General features: G+C 42.9%; 1 protein-coding gene across 1 annotated transcript; it reads left to right on the top strand.

The window, feature by feature from the left end:
• Nucleotides 1-1,969: 1,969 nt before the first annotated feature.
• EN1 (engrailed homeobox 1) lies at nt 1,970-6,354 on the top strand. Its single transcript, XM_072416794.1, has 2 exons — nt 1,970-2,642; nt 5,719-6,354. The coding sequence occupies exons 1-2, from the start codon at nt 2,303-2,305 to the stop codon at nt 6,033-6,035; spliced, it is 657 nt and encodes a 218-aa protein (XP_072272895.1). The 5' UTR covers nt 1,970-2,302; the 3' UTR covers nt 6,036-6,354.
• Nucleotides 6,355-24,101: the final 17,747 nt, after the last annotated feature.

The following is a 24,101-nucleotide window of genomic DNA, read 5'->3' as shown; positions in this document are numbered from 1 at the left end:
TTTTGCAGGTGATGGGAATGTTCTATACTCCCTGTCCTGGGAAAACACAGCCACAACATTCCCTGGGCTGAGGAGCTGACACTCTAATGCAGCGATTCTCAAACTTTTAAACATGAGGGACCCCGGCTATATTATCAGAGAAGCTGACACTCTAATGCCCCCCCCCCCACACAGTCACACACTATTATTATACAATTATATAGCTCTGACATATACCGCAGTGTTGTACAGAGAACACAGATTGTTTCTTCTCCCTGGGTCTTTTCCCAATCTCTGATCGATCTGTAAATAATTCTGACAGCCAACACACATCCAATCATCTCAGTCCAGGGCCGGTCTGAGCGGTTTCTCAATGATCGGGATACATATGGACAGATGTGATCTGTGCGATTCGTTTTATAGGACTGTGGATTGTATATTATATACGATTTATACTCTGAGATCGGATTTGGTTTTTAATTGGTCGGATTTTAATTGGTCGGATACAAGGTGTTCATACAATCTACAGGCCTGTCATACACAATACAAAGGACTGTGCATATCGTGCGATTCCTCCTTAGAAAGAATCGCCCGATATAGCGGAATAATATTTATACATCGTCCATGGTAATCGGTGTGAAGAATTATTATTTATTGTCCCCCCGATCTGATCTGCAGCCCCCACACACCACGCTTATATACGAGAACGATTCGAATATTTGATTTTCATGGAATTTGTAGAATTATCATTTTGTCTGATTTATCTGTTCACATTCAGTGGACTTTTCATACGATTGTGTGTGTGGGGATCGGAGTGCGATTTTTAGCAAATTCATTTTATTTTGTCCAGAAGATTTGATTGATCTCTGATCGGCTTAGAAATAATTGTAGAAATATCTTTAAATGTCGGCAAATGGGAGCACATCATGCAATCAGATCGTTTAGTTATTGTTAGTAGATTCGTTATGACAAAATTACAAATTTGTTTCTAGTAAAATTATCGTGCGGTATGTGGAGGGAGTACAATGTGAGTGGCAGATTGTACAGATTAAATTGATCGGACAATATGAACAATCAGTGCTCGGTTATATGAGGATTGTACAATATGTGTTCGACATATCGATGTCCTGTACAATGTATGGATCGCACACTCCGATCTACAACGATCTGATCTGTGTGTAGGCCGTGTTCTTTGATGATCTAAATATTGTATACACATCGCACAGTCAGGTGTAGATATCGGCCAATCATGGTGTACACGGTGTGATAGAATGGATATTGTACAGAATAAAATATCGCACACACAGACAGTGGCGCCGTGCACTGCATATAGAGGACACGATGTGCAGATTGTATGATGTGGAGTGAATAATGTGTACACATCGTGCGATAAGATTGTGTTCTTATATTGATATTGTACACAGATCAGCTGTTGTATTGCACATTGTATAATCGGGCGATGTGTAGATTGTGTGGCATCGCATTGATTACACACACACAGGGCGATATGTTATAAATTGTACCGAGAATTCTGTGTGTAGATTGTATGAATGTTGTGATCTGAACATCGTACAGAGATCGGTGTGTAAATAGAGATTTGTGTATGTCCAGTGTTGTACATTGGTCGGTGTAGTTGTATCGATGTAGATCGGATATATTTGTGGATTGAATTATGAGATCGAATAAATTCTTATAGATCATAGTAACCGATATTGTATAATTGTATCCGATATAATCCCTGTGTATCGTGTTTTGTTGTTCATTGAATCGGACAATCATTAATCTGTGTGAGATCGCAGCGATTTGAATATGATTGTTATATTTTGTTATTATTTCATCCATCGCATGATATGATCGGCTGTATATGTACCGTGTACAGATATATCGGTGAGATGTTTTATATTATGTGACATTCTGTAACTCTTCTTTCTCCCGGTATTTCTCCCCTCCCCCCACTTACATTTATCGTTCAGGTAATTCTCCGATCTCACCTTATTCTTCTCTTTTCCGATATCTTTCTCTGTGTTGCTCGAAGTGGCAGCTGATGGGGAATTTGCAGCCCTGTGATTGGCTGGTGGCTGAGATTTCGGGTAGTTCGGAGGCTGCTGATTGGTCGCCCACACGTGCAGAGCTCTCACGTGCTTCCGGTTGGAGGAAAAAGTGCAGCCGGGATGTGAGAGGAGCCAGAGAGAGAGAAGGAGCGCAGAGTGCGGAGACATCGCTCATTGGTCGGCCGCAGATCGTCCAATCACAACACTTCTCCTCGGCAGCCGCGGAGGACTCAGTGATGTCGGTTGGGGCTCTGTAGGGCGCCGGAGGTGTCATGGAGGATCAGACTGAGCAGAGCCCCGGAGCCCCCAGTGACCCGGACAGCGGGGTCTCCCCTCCCCCCACACACCGGACGACCAACTTCTTCATCGACAACATCCTCCGACCCGACTTTGGCTGCAGGAAGGAAACTCCGGGCAGAGAGAACGTCAACCCCCTGCACACCCGGCCGGGTCACCCCTCACCCCGAGAGGACTCCGACCCCCCCAGTGACAGCTCCAAGGGGGACGACCCCAACTCTACGATCATCCTGACACCCCAAATGCACAAAAGTGACCCCCTGGTGTGGCCCGCCTGGGTCTACTGCACCCGATACTCCGACCGACCGTCCTCCGGTGAGTGCCATGGCACCGATAGAAATATCGCATGTGAGATTAGATCGTGTACGATGTCGGGTGTTAAATTAAATCAGGGATACCTATAACGAACCCCCCGATGTGGTGTATGGGTAAAATAGTAACAGTCATTCATAGAAAGTGAAAGTAAAACGAAATTCGCTGTGCGGGAGCTCCGGCAACGAAAGTTATTCCCGGAGGTTACAATTGTACACCGACCCCGATCGTCCGTTGTTATTAGCGATCTGTGTTTTGTCGACTGCAGATTGATCGGTGTGTATGGTGGTGACCCCAGAAATGTACAATCTGCATCGATCAATGCAAGGCCGATATTCTGCTAAAAGTACAAATCTAGCCGACAATCAGAATCCATAGACATAAAATATCGATGTAGATCTGTGAAATCCATATACAATTTAATTGACACAGATAAATATCGGCCTGTTTATTCAGGGAAACATATTGGTAGTTTTCACTCAGATCTCCATCGATTGCGGGATTTCTTCTAATATATCGGTGTGTGTGTGAGCGATTTCTGTTTATTTCTTTCATTTAATGTCAGAGAATAAAATAAAGAGAACTCAGAAAGTGATCGAAGATTCGCTGGGAATCGGTCAGAACTCATGTATAAATCGGGGGAAATATCAGAAAAATGATTTCAGATGTGAAGTCAGACGATTTTCCTACAGTTTGTCCCAGATATTTTCTTAAGTGATTGTATGGAAAGATCGTTCAGATATTTCCCCAGGAACTTCTATACTCCAATATATATTCTGTGCATACAATCAGAAAGTATTTGTACAATTATATTTATAATGATTTGTGCAGATATCGGCCAGACTATTGTCACCCCGAAAATCTAGAAACAGAAACCTAAATAATTATAATTGTAATCGATGATGACTTTTCATATTTTAAAGATAATAATCGGAAGAAAACATTTAGGCCGATTTATTACAGCAGATAAAAAATCCATATAAACAAATATTAGAAAATGAAGCAGCAGATTTTTATCGTCTTCTGATTGCAGAATTTTCTCAGATTTTACTGTTTTATTGTATTTTTTTTTGTGAATGTTTTTTTATTATTATTTAAAGAATAAAATGTAAAACATTAAAACGTGCGATGTGCTGATCGGTTCTGATATTAATATTTTGTTACCTCTCCGACCATTGCAGAGATCGGCCAAGTACATCGTATCGTTCTGTAATATTTGTTCTGTTTTATCGCTGTGTTTGTGCCCCCAATCTGAGAGATTTGCAACAATTTTACTGTATACCAATCCTACAATTCCCACCGATTATAATTATTATATCTCCAACATTGGTCGTGTCCATGTACACAGCCTTAAAATTGTGATTTATGAAAATGATAGAAAATAAATCTGATATAATATATTAATTGCACCAATTACATTTTCTGGACGATTTGTGGTGTCAACTAACCGATTCTGATCTAATAGAAGAGACAAATCGTCCAGAAGATGTAATTGGTGCAATTAATATAAAATCATCACCTCTACAATTACAATCTCTTAGATTGTAAACTCTTCGGGTCAGGGTCCTCTCCTCTTCCTGTCTCTGTCATTTTCAGCCCATATTTATTGTACAGCGCTACGTAATATGTTGGCGCTATATACATCCTGTATAATAATAATAATAATCCCACAAATCGGGGCCACAAATAATTATTGATTATTGTCCTGGATGTGACATCCGATCTAATCGGCAATTACAGCAGCAATTGTACAAATGTAATAATAATTTACCAGAGGGAAGATACAGATCGGCCTAAAAATAACAACATGGGAATTGAAACAAAACTAAATTCTCTCCCGGTAATTCTTCGATATTCGTCATCCGATTATTATTGTTTATAAATTAAATCATTCCGATATATCTCCAACATAGGCCGTGGCAGTGCACAGAGCCCGACATCCACCCGATTATTTCTTTCTGCACAGATTTTCTCTCATTTTCAGATTTGTATTTCTCTCACCGATCACATCGCCCCCCCATCGGTATTCTTAATATTTTGTATCCCTCGGAGATGTAAGAGATTCCACGAATAATTGGTGAGCCGATTTATCTCCTGGACCCGGAATGTGATCGGTCTCTGCACACATTATTTAGAATCAGAACGAAATAATCTAATAATTGGATAAAAACAAACAATCCCAATATTTGTGTCAGAATCCCCTCCCCCCTTCCTTAGATTGCCAGCTCTTTGGGTCAGGGCCGCCACCTGTCTGTTATGTTGGACCCCCAATAAATATTGTACAACACTGCGGAAAATGTTGGCGCTTTAATAATAATCCCAGAAACCTCCAAATCCTAAATAATAAAAATCACAACAACGCCAAATATTATTTTCTTGTCTTTGTATGGCGCCAACATATTTCGCAGGGCTGTACAGAGTCACATGACCAACTTTCCCTCACAATCTGATAAAACAGCTGCCAACTAATTACTAAAAAATATCAAAGCACCGCAGATAAAAGTTTTACAGATTTAGAGGAAACGATTTACAATTTCTATTCCATGAAATCCCAACATTTTCTTATAATGAGAATCCAGACATTACAGTCACATGACCAGCTGGCCCTCTGAGCTCACAATCCAATCCCTAGCCATAGTCACGTGTCATTGTAATCTGAGGGTATTTGCATGTTTTAGGGATGAAAGCCAGGAAATCATACAAACTCCATGCAGATGATAAACCAAAACGGAAATAATAAAACATAACCGGGCAACAAAACGATTCAATTGTTTATTATATCGCAGCAAGAATGTGAAAATGTTCACACAGCGCCACAGTATATGTCAGAGCTATATAAATGTATAATAATAGTGTGTGACTGTGGGGGGACATTAGAGTGTCAGCTCCTCTGTACAGAGACTGATAGGACTGGCTGAGTGTTCTCTGTACAGCACTGCGGTATATGTCAGTGCCAGTAAATGGTTATCATGCCCCAATGTTGCACCCATACAAGGTCTATAGGAAGGAATGGTGGTTTGGGGGAGGGGATCAGACCTATAATTCTAATATCTTTTTGTCCCCCTTTTGCCCGTTTTAGGGCCCCGGACCCGGAAACTGAAGAAGAAGAAGAATGAAAAGGAGGATAAGCGGCCCCGCACGGCCTTCACCGCGGAGCAGCTTGCGCGTTTGAAGAGCGAGTTCCAGGCCAATCGCTACATCACAGAGCAGAGGAGGCAGAGCTTGGCCCAAGAGCTGAACCTTAACGAATCTCAGATCAAGATCTGGTTCCAGAATAAGCGGGCCAAGATTAAGAAGGCATCTGGCCTAAAAAATGGACTGGCCCTTCACCTGATGGCCCAGGGACTATACAACCACTCCACCACCACGGTGCAGGAGAAGGAGGAGAGCGACTGAGGCCCTATAACTCTGTATATCGCTATATATTCATCACAGAGCCCCTGTATAGATTGCTATCAGGTAAGGACACCGGGACCATCCGCCCCTCCTCCACCCTCTGTGATTTCTGGGTGTCCCTGGACCCCATCCGTGACTGTGGACCCCCCATCCCCCCACTGGAGGGAGGCAGCAGAACTGTCCTTTCAAGCCAAAGATTTTCTTATATTGAGGCGGAGTCTGTTCCTGGGGGGAGGTCCGAGTCGGACTGGAGAGACCCTCCCACTAGGAGCGCATAACTTATTTTCTATGAATAAACCGATTATTATTCCACCACAAATGGCGCACATCGTCTGGACATCTTAATTCTGGGCTGGGGGAGGGAAGGGGCATTTTATACACCCCAGGGAGCACAATGATACCAGCGACCCGATCCAAATCTGTAAAAATTATTTACACAATTTCCATCCAAATTCAACCCCATCTGTCACCTCCCCCTCATTATTACCCCCCAATCGGACTATATACCCCAGCTTGGGGCTGGGATCATTTCATTGTGTCACGTATGTATCGCATTGGGTTTGTGGGATGATCGCGCGATCTGTGTAGATCGGGTAATAATGATCGAAGTGATAGCACAGATATCAGATCGTGATATAGAACAAATATCGCTGTATATATATTTATATCGGGTAATTTATCAGAAGATATTTATAGAAGAGAAGTGAAATCGATGTGAGTACATACATGAGAGAAGATCGCTTTATTGCGGAGAGATTTTATCTGAATTGTTTTATGAATGAGAAACAAAAACATTAACTGAGATATTTGTTGTACGATTTTATTATATCCCATAGTCAGTTGCTTTGATCGGCGGGGATCGGAATTATTTTCATTATTATAACGATTCTCCTTCCCGGCTGTAATCAGATTATTATCGCGTGTTGTGGCTGACCTATACAGTGGCGCTGTACTGTCTGGACGATATTGTAGAAATCGATGTCATTACTGTTTCGTGTGATCGAATTATTCTTTTTTATTTTGCTAGTAAAAGTTAATTTATTCTGGGCTCGATAATAATCGCCAAAAATAATGATATAGAAATTGTATGAAGGTAATATCGTATGAATGGGGAGAACGATTCCTCGTGTTATAGTCGGGGCTGCAGCCACAACAATTCCCGATCATCCTCCCCGATTATTATTGTGTCTCTGCTCCTTTGTAGAAATCTTTATAAACCTAAAGGTTTATATCCGATTATATCGCCAGAAATCTATAGAGAAATGCAGATTTTCTGATCTGTACATTGCGGATTGATGACAGAGTGGATTTGTTTTTATCTGTCATGATGTCGCTGACATGAGCAGTGTCTTTGTATTTCACATTTTATTTCCTCATTTTGGTGATTGTGCTGTTGATGTTTCTAGAAGGTTCCATATTTCCATTATTTTCAGTTTTCCTTTTTTTATTATTGGATTCTTATGTTTCTGTCATTGTATTCACGCTCCCCGGTGACGTTCATTATCACCATCAATTTTCATGAATTTGTTGCTTTTCACTCATTTCATTGTTTCATTGTTGGGAATCTGAGAAGCGATTGTGGCTGCGCAGCGGCAGGATAGCGAATTACGTCTCTGGCTGGCGGACTTCTACACCGCAAGGCAGCCGGGAAAAAAATTATTTATTATAAATTTTTTTCCTTTTGCCGGCTTTGTGTTCATGGGATTATTTTCATCCAATTTTCCGCATCGATTTATAAATATTTATTGGTTGATTTTAGATGATTGTGTCAATTGTTATCTTTGTCCTTCATTTGTTAGATTTCTTTGTATGTTTTTTTTTATATTTTACCCCTTTAATTGCTTCGGTTGTATTGATTTCTATTGGTTTACATCCATGGATTTTATTGTTTATTTGTTGGTTTTTATATTTTTATATTTTACCTCTGTAATTGCTTCAATTGTTTCCATTTCTATTCATTGATTTTACTGTTTTTTTGTTGGTTTTTATATATTTATATTTTACACTTTTTATCGCCTCATTTCTGTTGGTTTAGTTGTATTCGTTTTATTTCTATTCACTTCTATGGGTGAATGTTGGTAATTTGTGCCAATCGGCGTATTATCCTACCCAGGGCTGGACTCCACTCTCTCGTGTAGTGTTTGCCGTGGGCACAGCACCATTCATTGCAGTGAGATTTTATCGTTCGGTACAATATGGCAGTGGAAGGTGAATGGCGTCCGATCACCGCAAAGCATTATTGTATTTTTCTTTCATGGGGAATTTTCCCAGCGAGGGGACTGCAGACAATGAGGGGAAAATCCTGAAACTGATAAATGGCCCCCCGGTCAGCCTGTTATTATCCCCAACATGTAATTAAATTGTAGCTGTGTGTGGCGCAGCCCTCAGAGTGTGTACTGCGCCGCTGTCTATGGAGGCTACATTAGATTTGATAAATTCTGTAAATATTTACATCAGTTATTTTGTTTGTAAAATCATTCCCGATTATTGTCGTCATCTAATCACAAATTCAAACATTTACAGAATTTATTGCTTGAAGTTTCTGAATTCTTTCACTGGCTTGAACGAATTATCAATGAAAAAATTCACCGCAAGCAATCCGATTGTCAGCCCCGAAGGTTGTATGATCGAGGGTTCAGCTGATCAATTTATTCGATTGGATAATAATACTACTGGGAAATGTATTGACAACGCAATATATGTGAATATTTTGATGAAAAGTCATCCTGTGAATGTTTCATGTTAGTGAATGCGGATACTGACCACTTTAGTTCCACCATCCAATCATGTGTCAGCATAGAATTTAATTTCCCTCTCAGCAAAATGAACACAGATTCACCTTATTCACTTCTCCGTTCCTGCTCCTTCCATTTGATGATTTTGTATCGATCAGACTGGCAATCGCCCACAATGGAGTTGTTATTTAATAATGGAGTTGAAATCATTCATGAGTGAATGGGGTGAAGCTCTGTGGACTGCAGACCTCCAATCACATGCTTTTCCTTGTGTGTGTATTTGGGAATTTTAACCACATTCACTTAGCCGAGTGAAAATTGCCATGTTGAGTAAATTAGCCCCATTGAGTTCCACCAACATTCCGCCTTTCACCGATATTCATCTCTTCAATTCACCAATTTACTCACAGGAATTGAAATCCCATTGTTGTGGAGGACAGAGGGGCAATGCTGATATCACCCAATTCCATATTTCTTGGTCCATGGGGGGGGGGGGTAGGGTATTTTGGGGGGGTATTAGTCGGACTCCTTGTGTCGGAATAGAACACAGCTTTTATGTCAATCGCTTTAATTTTTTCGTTTTTCGGTTTGCTCAGATCTGGGTTTGGGTAGGCAGAGGAGGCTGTTGTTTTGGGCATTTCAGCTGGAGGGGGCACACAATGAGGTGAAGCCTTGTCACAGAAGTGTGTGAATATTATGTGATTCATCTGATAGGATTAAAACACATAAAACTGACATGCAGTGCTCATTGGTCACCGGCGTACAATCAGCCATACACAGGGGTTGTGGTCACCACATACAGGAAGATCTGCACACACATCTGTCGGTTCAGTGATTTTGGTTTGAGAGGATTTTAAGGAATTGGGAAAGATCAGAGTAAAATTCTACCCGGTCAGATTTCATGGTTGGTGCCCTGACATTCACGGCGACTTATTCATCCTTCCAGGGAAAGAATCAGTTGGAGTTGTGCATGTGGTTTGTTCAGGCTGTGATTGGTAAGAACGGATTTGGTGGGTTGGTCCTGGGATTGTTTCCTATAGATCATCGTCTGGGCAGATTATTTTTGGCCAATCATGTTGTTGGCAATCACTCAGTTTATGGGGGAAACATTCAGGTGAATTTAATAAAAGAGCTGAAAATCTCTAATAAAAAAAATTGTGTGGAAATTCCATTCAATAATCTGATCATGTGATCGGGCAAATAATTCATCAGGGGCTGAAAATGAGAATTCAGTTCTAACAATGAAATTGTGATCATTGCTTACAATAAGAATCTCATGAAATTAACACCAATCGTGATTCCACTTCTCATGATTGCTATTATTTCCTCCATTATTGGATCTCGATTTCAATATATTTGTTGTTTTTACCTGGGATTGGTATTGCCTTGGTAAACCTTCAACCTTTACATTTCCTTACTTCCTTACCAAACAATCTGTGTGTGTGACCACAGATTCCCAGATACACACATAGTTGTCTGATCCAGAGGGTAACAGATTATCCCAATTTCCCTGCACCCAGTGAGACCACACAACAATCATTAGAAGCTGCAGCAGGTATCCTGAGCCCACCTCATTTACTCCCTGATGGACTACAAGTATGATCCAGATCCTTGCTCCCCATCTGTGCTGTAAAAAAAAAAAGATTGGTGATTCATGGCAATACAGGGTTGTATCTCCTTTGCCACGTGCCAGGGTTGTACCATCTGTGCTAACCATGCACCAGAGTTGTATCTCCTGGGTTAACCATGTCTCTGCACAGACAAAAAAAGAAGGAGCTGGGGTTTGTGATTTATTGGGCTGTCAGCAGTGTCAGAGGAGTACAGATAACAAAAGGGATTGAAAATCAGACAACCAAAGCTTAGTGTTAGGATGGAATGGAAGATTTAAGTCTTCAGTGGTAACACAAGAGAGAGGGTTGTGTTGATTTCAGTAAATTTAGAGATAAATGGATGCCTGTGCACTATAATACCCAGCATGCCTGCAGAGAATGAGAACCACGGACAGCACCAGAAATAGGCAGGGGACTGCTGAGTTGTGAGAATATTCTAAAAATCCTTCTCCCTTCCTCTGATTGGTCACAGGGACTGGAAGTGACTGTGGACTCCTCCTACTGACCCCTGAGGATGATGGGGAAATTACACAACTAATAAAAAAAATTAGACTTTTTGGAAGAGACTTTATGGGATGGGGGGGGGGGGGGGGTGAAGGGATGATTTAGGGTAAATTATTATGGAAAGGTTTCCTGAAAGTTCCAAATGCTGCTCCCACCTCTCTCCATTTGCCATCGATGGTCACTCATCATCATTTTATGTTTTCATTTTTACAGAAGTGACACAAACTCAAAAACAGAAAACACTGAAAATAAACACCAAAAACATCACAAAAAGCAAAAAAAAAAAAAAAGAACAAAGTGTTTCGGTTTTCTATTTCCTGCTCCCAGAAATATTGATACATGCTTTCAATGAAAATGACTGATTCCCCTTCAGTGAATGTTTGGTGAATGTCACAAAAATACATAATAAAATACAATATAATATATATACAGTATTGATGAAATAATTCAGAAACTTCTCCACACTCATGGAACATCTGATTGGGTGGTACAATCTGTACACTTTATATCCTATATTCGGAGGATAATCAATTTCTGTGAAATCTGTAATTTGATCACAGATGTCATATAATCCGGGGTTCCAGCCGCAGGAAGTGAGATGAGGACATATTGGAGCTAATTTACTATTTGAATCTGGGCTGTTCACATAGAAAAGATTTCACTCAGCTCAGTGAATTTCTATTATTATGGGTATTATTGTTCTATTCACAATTTTTCACTATTCTTGTACTATTTTTACAATTACAAAGCTAAGTGAATTGTCCTTTGCAGTGGTACGAGAACAGCCTGAAAAACCACAAACCCCCCTGAAGGTGAATGTGGAGTGAATGTGTCCATTTCAATTATCACATTATCTCCAGCACACTTAATGACAAGATTCCCTTCTTCTAGTTTTGGTCTAATGAAATAAGATCATATAAACATTTATTATTCATCTACCAGAATTATTTTATTTCAAGCCTCTGAAAATATTAAGGAGACATTGGCCAATCATTTATTGCCTAGGAGAGTGCTGGTGAAGTTTTCTTTACCTACCTATAAAAACGGTGTGACCTCTTTTACATATAGATAGGGCAAGGTGGGGTCTGTCTTTTATTTGGATAAGGTGGGTCCTAGGGGGCAGGTCCTTTACCTCTACATAATCGGGGGTGTGGCAGGGGAGGGTCCTTTACTATTCTGGTATAATATCCGATATCCTTCTTCATGTAAAGTTATGACAATATCTGAAAGGGCAGTCATGTGGGGTCAGGGGTTGACCCCCTTATATATATACTAGTGACACCTTTGTTAAGGTGATGGGAGTGTCAGTGGGCCAAAATTAAAAACTTAGACAAAGTCGCGGGTCAAATTTGAAACTGAAATAGCACCGCTACTACAATTCCCTGCGTCAAGAAAACAGTCCAATGTGGGGCCACGCATAGGCAGAGAGGCTGCTGGTCTATAGACACGAGTGATGCCTGGAATTGCAGGAGTGGTGTTATTTCAATGCAGGGGTGGGCCAGCTGCAATTCATATTTAGGATTCCTTTGGGGGCCAAAAAAAAAACGTGGCAGGCCAGAGTTTGACACCCCTGCTGTTAAGGGGAATTTTCCAATGGGAGCACTGGTTCTAGTAAGTGCCACCCAGAGCATCTTATCGTACTGATGTACAGGCATCAGTCAGTGGTCAGGGGAGAGATCAGAGAACAGATCGGGGTCTGCATAATAAAGGGTAACTCCAAATGTGTTCAATGGGCTCATGGGATACAGCACCCAATGAAGGTCACATGATTGTTTGTGGGTGGAGCCTATTAGTGTTTGGAGATCTTTAAGTCTTTAATGAGCTAATGGGGATAATAGGGGTAATGGGGGGGTTGGACCCCAGCCCTTCCTTGCACCCCAGAGCCTCTGCTCACTGACGGAATTCTCTGAATGATTCTGGGATCTGAGGAATAAACCCCAAACAGAATTGTTACGCCATCCAGGTGATCAGAGACCAGAGGAAGAGATTTATAAAAAAAAATATGTGACACACAATAAATGGAGTGTGCAACCTGTCCAACCTGACCAATTATATAGCTCTGACATATACCGCAGTTCTGTGCAGAGAACACTGAGACAGTCCCATCAGTCTCTGTACTGAGGAGCTGACACTCTAATGTCCCCCCACAGTCTCACACTTTTATTATACATTTATATAGCTCTGACATATACCACAGTGCTGTACAGAGAACAATGAGACAGTCCCATCATTCCCTGTACAGAGGAGCTGACACTCTTATGTGCCCCCCACAGTCACATATTCTTATTATACATTTATTTAGCTCTGACATATACCGCAGCGATGTACAGAGAACACTGAGCCAGTCCTATCAGTCTGTACGGAGGAGCTGACACTCTAATGTCCCCCCTACAGTCACACACTATTTATAAAGCTCTGACATATACCACAGTGCTGTACAGAAAACATAATCTCCCTTTTTTTATTATCTGACATTATCAGTGGGTGGGAGATTGCTCGGTTTAGGAGCTTGCACTCTAATGCTGGGTATTCAGAGAAGTTGCAGCACACATGGCGGGGGTACACACATGTTCCGTGTTATGATCATTTTCTGGTCAGTCTCTGATGGATGATATGAAAGCGGGTGAAGAGCGCGGTGGTGCAGCGGTGCTGTTGGTGGTGCAGTTTGTGTTGCACACATGTAGAATATTACTCATAAACTGGCACACGTGATCCCAGCACAGCTGCACAGACCTGGAGACCACACATCAGGGGTTAGATGTTCTGAGACCCTGTCAGAGGTCTGTGTACAAGATGGGGGTCATTATCTCTGCCAGGGTTAACCCCTTCACTGCTGGCCCAGGGCTAAATAAATTGATTTTCCTGATGTGTGCTGCAAATTCCAGACTGACAATAAAACTTGGCAGCTCCTAGCACCTTCCACAATCAGCAGACAGGATTGTAGCTGGTACCTGCAGAACCGGTTCTACATAAATCGCTGAAATGTTCCTGCTGAAATGATTGTCACATTATGGGCAGAAATTAACCCATCGCTGCCTGTAAGCCCTGCTGAGTGTTAGGTCCATGTCAGCTTCTCTGAGCACTTATAGTCCATGCAATCCCTATTATTTATCTTCCATTGGCTCCCCTTTGGTCTGTTTTGTAAGATCTTTGCAAAAAAGCCTGTTGATCCTGCCAGAAATCTGGTAAACTGATAACTTCCTGTTCTCTCTGTCCATGCTGCACAATTTGTAGTTACCCAACTCTTTATGTAAACTAGAAAACCTGTTCCATGTGTCTTAAGTAAGCTGGGGGGTTCTGTAGTCCTACCCCCTGGGGTGACATCTCTGCTCCTCCAAATAAAAAGTGTATTAAGTGAGCGTTGTCACCTTATGACAGCTTGTGCTCCAGGAAAACCAGAGAAAAGGGAAAGCCTGACAACAGACCCCCTCCCTCAGTATTTCCATGCATTTTAGGAATGTGATTGTGTTGGTCCTGTATGCCAGAAATGATTGTCCAGGCCACAGAATATGCAGCTGGCCCTCTGACAGCCTCATATTTCATGTTCACGCCTGCCCTGCATTATCTCTGACCTCCTGAGTGTGTAGGATTAGCTCCTCTGTGATAAGGAAGATGTATTCCCCATAAATTTTGGGAGAGAAATGTTATATTATGAAAAGTAGAGATACCAAATCTGTGGACCCTAACATCTGTATATGTGTGTTACCAGTCTGGGGGGGGGGGGGGGGGGGATAATTTTTATGGTTTCCTATCATTTTGGACTCTGTAAATATGAACCTTCCCAATGTGATATTTGTGTTTGGTGATAAAATTCCCCTGGAAGGGGAAGTCTGCTGAGAGATTGGCCTTGGTTTGTCCCTCTTGCATATCTGCAGTGTGGGGCTCTGTCCCGTTTGTTGGTGTCCCCAGATTTGGGGTGAGATTTGGTGTTGTCACCACGGTGCTGCTCGCTGTTCTCCTTGCAGGAGGGGAAGCTGCACCTAAGGTCCTGCAATGCAAGAATCTCCCCTCTTCCTCCATTCTGTGATCCAAGCTTCTCCTCCGTCATTACCCCACCAGTCAACAGGGGGCAGATCTGACATGACACAACCCTTACCACGATGGCCGCCACTATACAAAGACCCCATGCAGGACAAGGTATGGGGGGTCATTAATGGGAAGATCACCTGCAGGGTAACTCCAGACAATCCTAGTGACTCCTTCTGGTTTCTGTGGCCAATGGTGGAATGTATGTAGACAGGAAGTTGCTGCAAAGAGGCCTCAGGGGTTCAGCAGCCCTGCGATGAGATGAAGAAGAGAAAACCCGGAATGTGAGGATTGTGTATGGCAGGCACATAGAGCTAGGTTGGGTTTCCATATCAACGGAATTTACTCTGGAGTTTTGGATTTCATTGTTGTGTTCTGTTGCAGATTTTTTGGAGCCTCTTTAATTCTTTCCTGACCCCATAGGTACGAATGAGGATTTTGGGGTTCTCCGTCACGCCTCAAATCTTTAGAACAATCTGAAAAGCTGAATGTTTGAGGGAAGCGACAAGCTGGAAGCTTTAAAACAATTGCATTAAATGCGACACGATTTGTACATCTGCAAATCCTGAAGAGTCTGACCTGCGTCGGGTGGGGGGGATGGCTAACCCCATGTTTATTCAGATGCCGGGCCGGGGCACGCTGGTGGCGTTCTACGATATTAAACGGCGGGATGAAATTCCGCTGCCGCTCGGTGGACTTTGATTGGTTTTATAGAAAGCTGATTACAGAGATTTTAATTAAGTAAACATCTCCCTGGAGGGGCTCCGGATATCGCTTCCCGCCAAGGGCGAGTGTGCGCGTGTGTTTAATTACACTGCGACAGGGATGCAGCGCACAATTAATGCCGCTTTGTTGCCTTATTATATGCAATGTCTTTAATATTTAATTTTAATTAAATTACTTCAATTGTTTACTTAATTTCACCGTCTTTATTGTGCTGATGCAAGATTTATGTCTGGGGGAGGGGCGAGGCTTCCCAACCGTCCTACTGACCAATCGCATCCGTCCGTCTGCAATTCTCTGACTTTGTTCTTGTTGTGAAAAGTTTGTCTCCGGAGTCCTCATGGTGTCATTCCCAACCCTTTGGTATGTGGTGGTAACATTCATCTGTTCTGTTTCTTTTATTAAATTATCACCCCGATATCTGCATTGAGAACTCTATTGACACTGATTCTATTACACTGATGACATCACTGCCAGCCAGTCCCACAATAAAACACGCACTGCATAGGTTTAGATTGGTCACATGACATCCCCACACAGCTTGTTTCTTTTTATTACATTGGTTCTTTATGATCACATGACATCATCAGCTGGCAGCATTGACTAATTTTATTCTGAATGGTCACATGACATCACCCAAATGTCAACTTTCACTACATTGGCTCCTGATGGTCACATGATACCATCAGACCAGCCCCTTTCACTACTTTTAATGTTAAGTCCCATGACATTATCAAACTATCAGCTTTAACTAAATGGTCACATGACATCCCCACCATGCCTGGTTCTGTATAATCACATGACATAATTAAACCAGCAGCTTTCACTACATTGGCTCACCATGGTCACATGTCATCATCAGACTGCTTGCTTTCAAGGCACTGGCTGGCTATGGTCACATGACATTTCCAGGTTTTATTCTTTATATAATATTCAACACATGACTTCATTCCAATTTCATCTTTCACTACATTGGCTCAGAATGCCAGTCACATGGTATTATTTGTACATGCAGCACATCCCATCCAATCAAGCCATGACCGATATTGGAGAGGGAAGTTGGTTGGTTGTGATTGGTCAGGAGTAGGTTTTACTCTACTCTTTTACTTTCTCTACCCTTTATCAGTTTAGAAGTTGATCAGAAGTTAATGTTCTGCCATTTTGTACCTTTCTGATTGGATATTTGCACAAATTTACATCAGATTACAATCTTCCATTGTGTAGCGCAGACATTCCCTGGTCTGCTCCTGCGCGGTGAGCTGGGATTCCACATGATGTGGTGAAGTTGCAGGATGTCCGGCATTAGCTCAGCATATTGGCTGCTTTCCTACCAGAAAAGAGTTAATATTGGGGGATTGTGGCAGTTCCTGATGAGAGCAGCGTTCTCCTTTAGGGCATGCAGCAATAAGGCGCCCCCATTCCTGATAGATTTGTCCCGAAATTCCCACACTGGGGAGATGTTTGTGGGGCCCCTCCTGCGCTGGGTATAATGTGCGATATGTGGGGCCACATCCTTGGCGATAATACCCTCAGCTGCCGCCCCACATAAAGAAACTATTGTCTACAAATCCCGTGTCGGCTCTGCTGCAGCTTTAGGCTTAACGTGCAGATAATTCGGGGGGATTGTTTACAGTCTGTGCCGAGAAATGAGCCTGCACCGCAAGCCAGGAGTTCCTGCTCTGTAGAGTGCAAGCTCTGCGGAACAGTCCAGGCCCAGCACTGTGTGACACCTAATCGTCCCCCAATATTTGTGGTACACCAAACACATATCCTGTGATTTTCCACAATTACCCTATCTGCAGAGCCTTATACCGCATTCCGAACTGACCAATCACACAGCACACATGTCACATGGTTATTCTCCATAACATTGATTGATATTTTAATTACATCCCACCAATGACAGGGCGCAGACAGGTGGGTGGAGCTTCTGTAACCTTCAGGGGAGATTTAAACCCCAAATATCTCCCTCTCTTTAATTAAATGCAAGGGACCAAAATTGGCATCAGTTTTTAGCAACATTTTAAAGAAAATGAAAACAAACTATTTTGCTCACCCTCAAAATTACTTGCCAGATTCCAAATGTACATAGAATTAGGGCAAGGAAATTAAGCATCTGATTGGCTACATTTGTAAATTAGATTCAATCCCCATGTATATGATACAGAAGCTAAGCAGATGATTATATCACTGTGTTGAACGTATTGGAGGACTCTGGGCCCTGGGGTCCCTCTGTGGAAGGACACAGGCTGTTGCTGGGCTCCTCTAAGCCTTGGGGAATTCTTCTCAGTGTGGTCACAGTCGGTGATCTGAGGACAGGAAGGCCCTGCTCACCCAACTGAAGACACTTGCTGAACGCAGGAGGCGGAGCTGTGGGGGAAATGCTGCTCATTGAGAACGTGCGGTCATTTAGACTTTGTATGCTAACAGGATTAGAGAGCCAAACCCCCCATCCCACCAACCACTGCCTGTGATCAGCTGAGCATTCCAAAGATCAAATGAATCCATAAAATCATTCTGATGGATCCTGGAAAAACCTGGACAACAACATATTGATTGCAAAGACCCCAGGGACACCCAACACTGACCCCCAGCTCTGTTACCAGCAGAGACCACGGGGACACCCAACACTGACCCCTAGCTCTGTCACCAGCAGAGACCACGGGGACACCCAACACCCCAGCTCTGTCACCAGCAGTGACCACGGGGATACCCAAGACTGACCCTAATAAAATGTATAAAAAATCAAGCCAGCCCAGTTACTTATCTCCATACAATAAAGAGGAACTGCAGGGATCAAAGAATCAGAAAGTAATACACCGAGGATTAGGAATATTGATAGCAGAATTACTTTGAAATAATTTTCCATCTCACTATCAGTCAGTGGAACTTACTGGTGAATAGGGGACACTGGAAGTCACCTACGGGGGAGGGGCAATAGTTCCACTGTAAGAAAACCGAATGGATTATTATGGGGTGTGTACAATTCTGGAGATGTCCAATCATAATTGTGCAGTCTACAATTTTCTAGTACTGGGAGGACCGGCACCCCTACATAAGTACTGGAACCCCCCATTGGTACTGAAAGGATCAGCACCCTCCCCCTATTAGTACTGGGAAGACCGGCACCCGCCAATAGTACTGGAAGGACCGGCACCTCCCCATTAGTAGTGGGAAGACCGGCACCCCTACATTAGCACTGGGAAAAGCGAAACACCGCCATTAGTACTGGGACAAGTGGCACCCCTCTATTAGTACTGGGAGGACCAGCACCTCCCATTAGTATTGGGGGGACCAGAACCCTCCCATTAGTACTGGGAGGAACGGTACCCCTATTAGTACCGGGAGGACCGACATCCCCCTATTGGTACTGGCACTTCTTATTAGTACTGGGAGGACCGGCACCCCCCATTAGTACTGGGAAGACTGGCACCCCTACAGTAGTACTGGGAGGACCAGCACCCCCCATTAGTACTAGGAGGAATGGCATCCCTATATTAGTACTGGGAGGACCGGCATCCCTACATTAGTACTGGGAGGACTGGCACCCCTACAATAGTACTGGGAGGATCAGCACCTCCCATTAGTACTGGGAGGACCTGAAGCCCCCCAAAAGTACTGGGAGGACCAGCACCCCCCATTAGTACTGGGAGGACCAGAATCCTCTCATTAGTACTGGGAAGTCCGGCACCCGCCATTAGTACTGGGGGGTCTGGCACCCCCCATTAGTAATGGCAGGACCAGCACCCCCCATTAGTATTGGGGGGGCAGCAACCCCCATTAGTAGTAGGAAGGCCAGAACCCCCCCCATTAGTACAGGGAGGACCAGCACCCCCCATTAGTACTGGGAGGACCGACACCCCTACATTAGTACCGGGAGGACTGGCAGCCCCCATTAGTACTGAGAGAACCGGCATTCCCCCATTAGTACCGGGAGGACTGGCACTCGCCATTAGTACTGGAATGACTGGCACCCCCCCCCCCCATTAGTACTGGGAGGACCGGCACCCCTTATTAGTACTAGGAAGAATCGCACCCATATATTAGTACTGGGAAAACCGGCACCCCTCCATTAGTACTGGGAGGACCAGAACCCCCCATTAGTACTTAGAGAACCGGCACCCTTTCATTAGTACTGGGAGAACCGGCACCCCTACATTGGCACTGAGAGGATCAGAACCCCCTATTAGTACTGAGAGGACTGGCAGCCTCCCTATTAGTACTGGGAGGATCAGAACCCCCCCCCCATTAGTACTGGGAGAACCCGCACCCCCCCTCCCCTAGTAATATTGGGAGGACCAGAATTTACTTTCCTATTATTGTCACAGATTTCTCGTCACATCGCTGGGGAAACTTTTCTCTCTGTGGGCAGAAGTTGGTGATTGTTGGCCGGAGGTCACAGTTTCTTGTTCTCTTTATGATTTGCCTATGAATGGTGTCTCAAGCTGTGAATCCCGAGCGTCTCGCCGACCTTTCATCTCCTGGACGAATTGTGAGAGAATGAAAAGGATGTGAAGAGATAATCCACCATTGTACTGCAAAATGTACAACAAAACCAGCAGTTTAACTCTCCCGCAGCAAAAACATTTATTAAATCTGTCTGATGGCTCCACTGAGATCCCAAAATATACAATTTAGGAATGTCGAATCCTTTGTGCTGACACAGCAGATATAGTGACGGCGTACAGCACTGAGAAGGGCGATGAATGCTGAGACTTGTAGTTCTACCACATCTGTAAGACACAGGGAGAGTGATGGGACTTTTCATAGTAATGACAGAATTAAAGGGAGTAAACTACGATCGCCATATCAGATATGAATATAAATTACACATCGCTGTCTGTATACAACCTCAGACGGGAAATCGGTGAATGTGTCTCTTATCCATAAATCTGGATTGCGTTGCGCAGTTGTTGCAGCCGATGCGTCCACACCAATATTTTAAAGCTGAATTAGAAAAATGAAAAACTTGGATTTAGTGGCTGATATTTGGGGGAGGGGGGGTCTCCTTTATATTTTTGTACAATTATATATTGCCGCAGTCTGGTGATGTATTGGTAGAATTTCTGTGTACAATGCGGCTGCCTGCGATGCTGCAATTCATTTCTTGGAATTCATAGACCTGGAAGATGCAGAAAGTTTGTAGTTCCAGTGATTCCCTCCAATGGCTAAAATCCTTCAACCAGATTATTAGAAATCAGAATCTAAGCTGGACGTTAAAATTGTTCATAATGTCAAAAAGCCAATGGTGGGGATCAACAGAACCATAACATTTCTGCATTAACTGATGGCTGGCACTGTACAAAATTCGTGAGGACGCCGCTGAGATATCTTCCAAGGGTTCTACAAATTCATCATAATTGTATTTATTTCACCTCATCAGATCCAGGAGAACAATAAAACTCCCAGCAATCAGAACATCGGGGAGGATGATCAATGGGGGCAAAAAAACACCAAACAATGCCGATCCAACCAATGCTATCCACATGAAGATTATAACATTATGTGATTAGATTGTATTGTCATATTGGTAATATAATTATATTATTATATTGTTATGTTGTGATAATATATTCCATTATTTTATGTTTATTTTTAATTTTGTATTTAGTTCCCATTATAATTAAATATACATCGATGCTTTGTTGACACAATAAAATTAATTCAGTAGAGGTGAAAAATTTGCAGATTTTTTGTATATTGGCTGTCATTTCTTCTCTTTTTTGACTTTCTGATATATTTTCAATAGTAAAAAAAAATGATACGATTAACGATAGAAAATAATTCCCAGTTTTCTGTGACATTTGAAAGAAATATTTTATTTGGGATCTAATTTTTTTGTATTGTTTTTACTAAATTTTCACCCGTTTTTTTACATTTACACATTTTTCATATTGGATTCAAATAAAAAATCATATAACTGTGGGCAAAATTAGATTTCCTATTTGTAATTAAATCCAGCGTGAAAAAGGTGTGAATTTGAACAAAAGTTAGATTCTTTGGGAGAAAACATTTTAATCAGGTTCCTTTATGTTCTTCTATTTCATCTGAGATGAGACAAAACAAAGACGGAAATATGAAATTGTGTCCCCAGATGTCGGGCTGATGGAAGGACAACACAATAAAGTTATACATGCATGAAGAACACGGGGAAAATTTGTGATGAGTGAAAATGTTTTCATATCATAATAACAACTTTTTTATTTCTTGGTTGAAGATTTCACTTCAGCTGGCACACAAATATGTGAAGAAATATTCCCCTCAATATTCCCATACTTTCACTGTCTGGGAAATCTCCCTGTGATGTGACATGGCGTAGGCCCCTACTGCCCTTTGCTGCCACCCACAGCCCCTCACTGCCCTCTTGCCCTCTACTGCCCCCACAGCCCTCTACAGCCCCCCACTCCCTGTCTATACCTTGCAGTATACCTGTAGAGTCGTCTCATATTGGGCGATGAATGAATGGAACCAGAGATTTCTCCTAACCTGGTGGGGTGACCCCACATTTCTGTCCTCTTATTTGTGTTTCAGGAAGATATCTGTGACTCTGGGGGGACACAAGGGGTTAATGGCTGAATTAGACACAATACGTTATTTATCTGTTTTTATGTGACAGCTCGGGATGATATTTCGGAATGACGCTGGAAATCCCCCACCTTCTCCCAATAATTCGATATTCTGACAGCGATCCGCCACTAATTATGGCTTTCAGAGGAATTGTGCTTACACCAAGATTCTGCCAGACAACAAGTTTATTATGTGGACGGCGGAGAGCCGGGAAATTTCTGGGGTCACCAGGTGTCACCCACAGGCACTCCACCCGCAATCCTCCATAGAAAATTTCATTTTAAATGTGTGGCCTCGAAAGATTGTCCGCTGTCAATCCACCAATCATAGGTGGATTCAGATGCTTCCCGGGGCCACCAACACCAATATGGCCGGCACAATATTATTTCTATTGTTTTCACTTCCTGGAATTGTACAAATATCAGACGACAATAAACCACTCTAAAAATTGTCAGGCCGGATGGATTGCCAGCTCTGGGACAACAATTTCTATGAACTCCCCGAGATGATGATGAACCTTTCAGATGTTACATTTGGTTTATTTTTATATTTAATTTAGAAAAATCAAATATTTTAAGGTGGTAACGCTCCGTCTATGAATTTCTTTTGTGGTCCAGTGTGATCACACAGACATCGCCATTGCCATCATCATTAGAGAAATGCTAGGCAGACATCGCATATAGACAGGAAGTGGCTGCAGGAGATCTGCAGCACTAAAATGGGGGGGCAACAGGAATTTATTATTACAACACTATGTGTCTCCAGCTCTGGTTTGTATCTCCTCTCTCCTGTCCTCCCCCTTGACTGCGGTGTTTCCATTAATTTGGCATCTCACACTGGGAGCAGAATGGTGAAATGATAAAGATTGGCACAGTGGCGGCCGATTGATCCAGCGTGAGATTTTCTCGGTATGAAGGGGAGAGGAGATGGGTTGTGTCATCTGGACGGCAGAAGTGTTTCATGCAATGCGCTATCTCTGAGGGGGACACAAAACAATTTCTGGCTACATGGAGTATGTGAAAGGAATGGCGGATCCCCCCAACACCTGAAAATATAGGCAATCTGAAATTATTTCCCTCACATGGCTCAGGTGTAATCTGATATCCAGCTGAATATTTTGTATAATAGAAGACTGAGATATCGGGAACATAAAGAACGGAATTGAGTGATCAAGGGGTCACCTAACAGCCAATCAGAGGCGAGGTTTCTAATCAGTTGTTACTTTCCAACCCCACAGACTGAACCTGTAATATGTTTTATAACTTTCAGGAAATAAATTCAGCTCATTACACCCAATCAAAAACCTTTCCAGTGCTGGCAGAAGTCTGCTGAAAGGTGATTTGCTGAACCCCCCCAGGCTCCCTCCCAGTGCTCTAGTCTCCAGTGCAGGTGGAAGTGGAGGGGTGTTTTAACATGAGGGGGGGTTGTTTTGTGTCCCTGGGGTCACTTTCCTGACCTTTCTGCTGTCAGACAATGAAGGGAAATCGTTGCTGATCTCTCAGATCGCTCGGCGTAGATTATTGGAGGCGCTGAGGCTGAACTGACAGATGACCACAAATATCTCAATAAAATCAGCAGTTTGAAGGGAAAACTTTGTGTCCTAATAAAACCGCAGCATTCCATTCTGGAATATTCCAGCAGACGGGAAGTTCCCGGGAGATCTGCAGAAATAAATGAAATATCAGCTCAGTGATGAGCGCTAAAAACGTGAGCGCTCCGCACCCAGCACAGAACGCCCCCTTGGAAACCCCCCCCCCCCCCCGCCACATGAGAATCGACAAATAAAATGTGACAACCTGCAATCCTCTGCAAAAAACCCCCCCTCTATATATACCCGCTCCTATCTGTGTCATCCCCCCTTATCTATATACACCCGCTCATGTCCCCCCCCCCACTCTATA

Source organism: Pyxicephalus adspersus, chromosome 7 (assembly GCF_032062135.1).
Source record: "Pyxicephalus adspersus chromosome 7, UCB_Pads_2.0, whole genome shotgun sequence".
NCBI lineage: Eukaryota > Metazoa > Chordata > Amphibia > Anura > Pyxicephalidae > Pyxicephalus > Pyxicephalus adspersus.
The sequence above is the reverse complement of the archived record's forward strand: the minus strand, read 5'-3'. Positions and strand labels throughout refer to the sequence as shown.

Bases quoted from the DNA above. Each gene is read 5' to 3' on its own strand.
- EN1 (XM_072416794.1), top strand. From the start codon at position 2,303: ATGGAGGATCAGACTGAGCAGAGCCCCGGAGCCCCCAGTGACCCGGAC. The intron at 2,643-5,718 runs GTGAGTGCCATG...TGCCCGTTTTAG, and splicing joins CTCCGACCGACCGTCCTCCG to GGCCCCGGACCCGGAAACTG.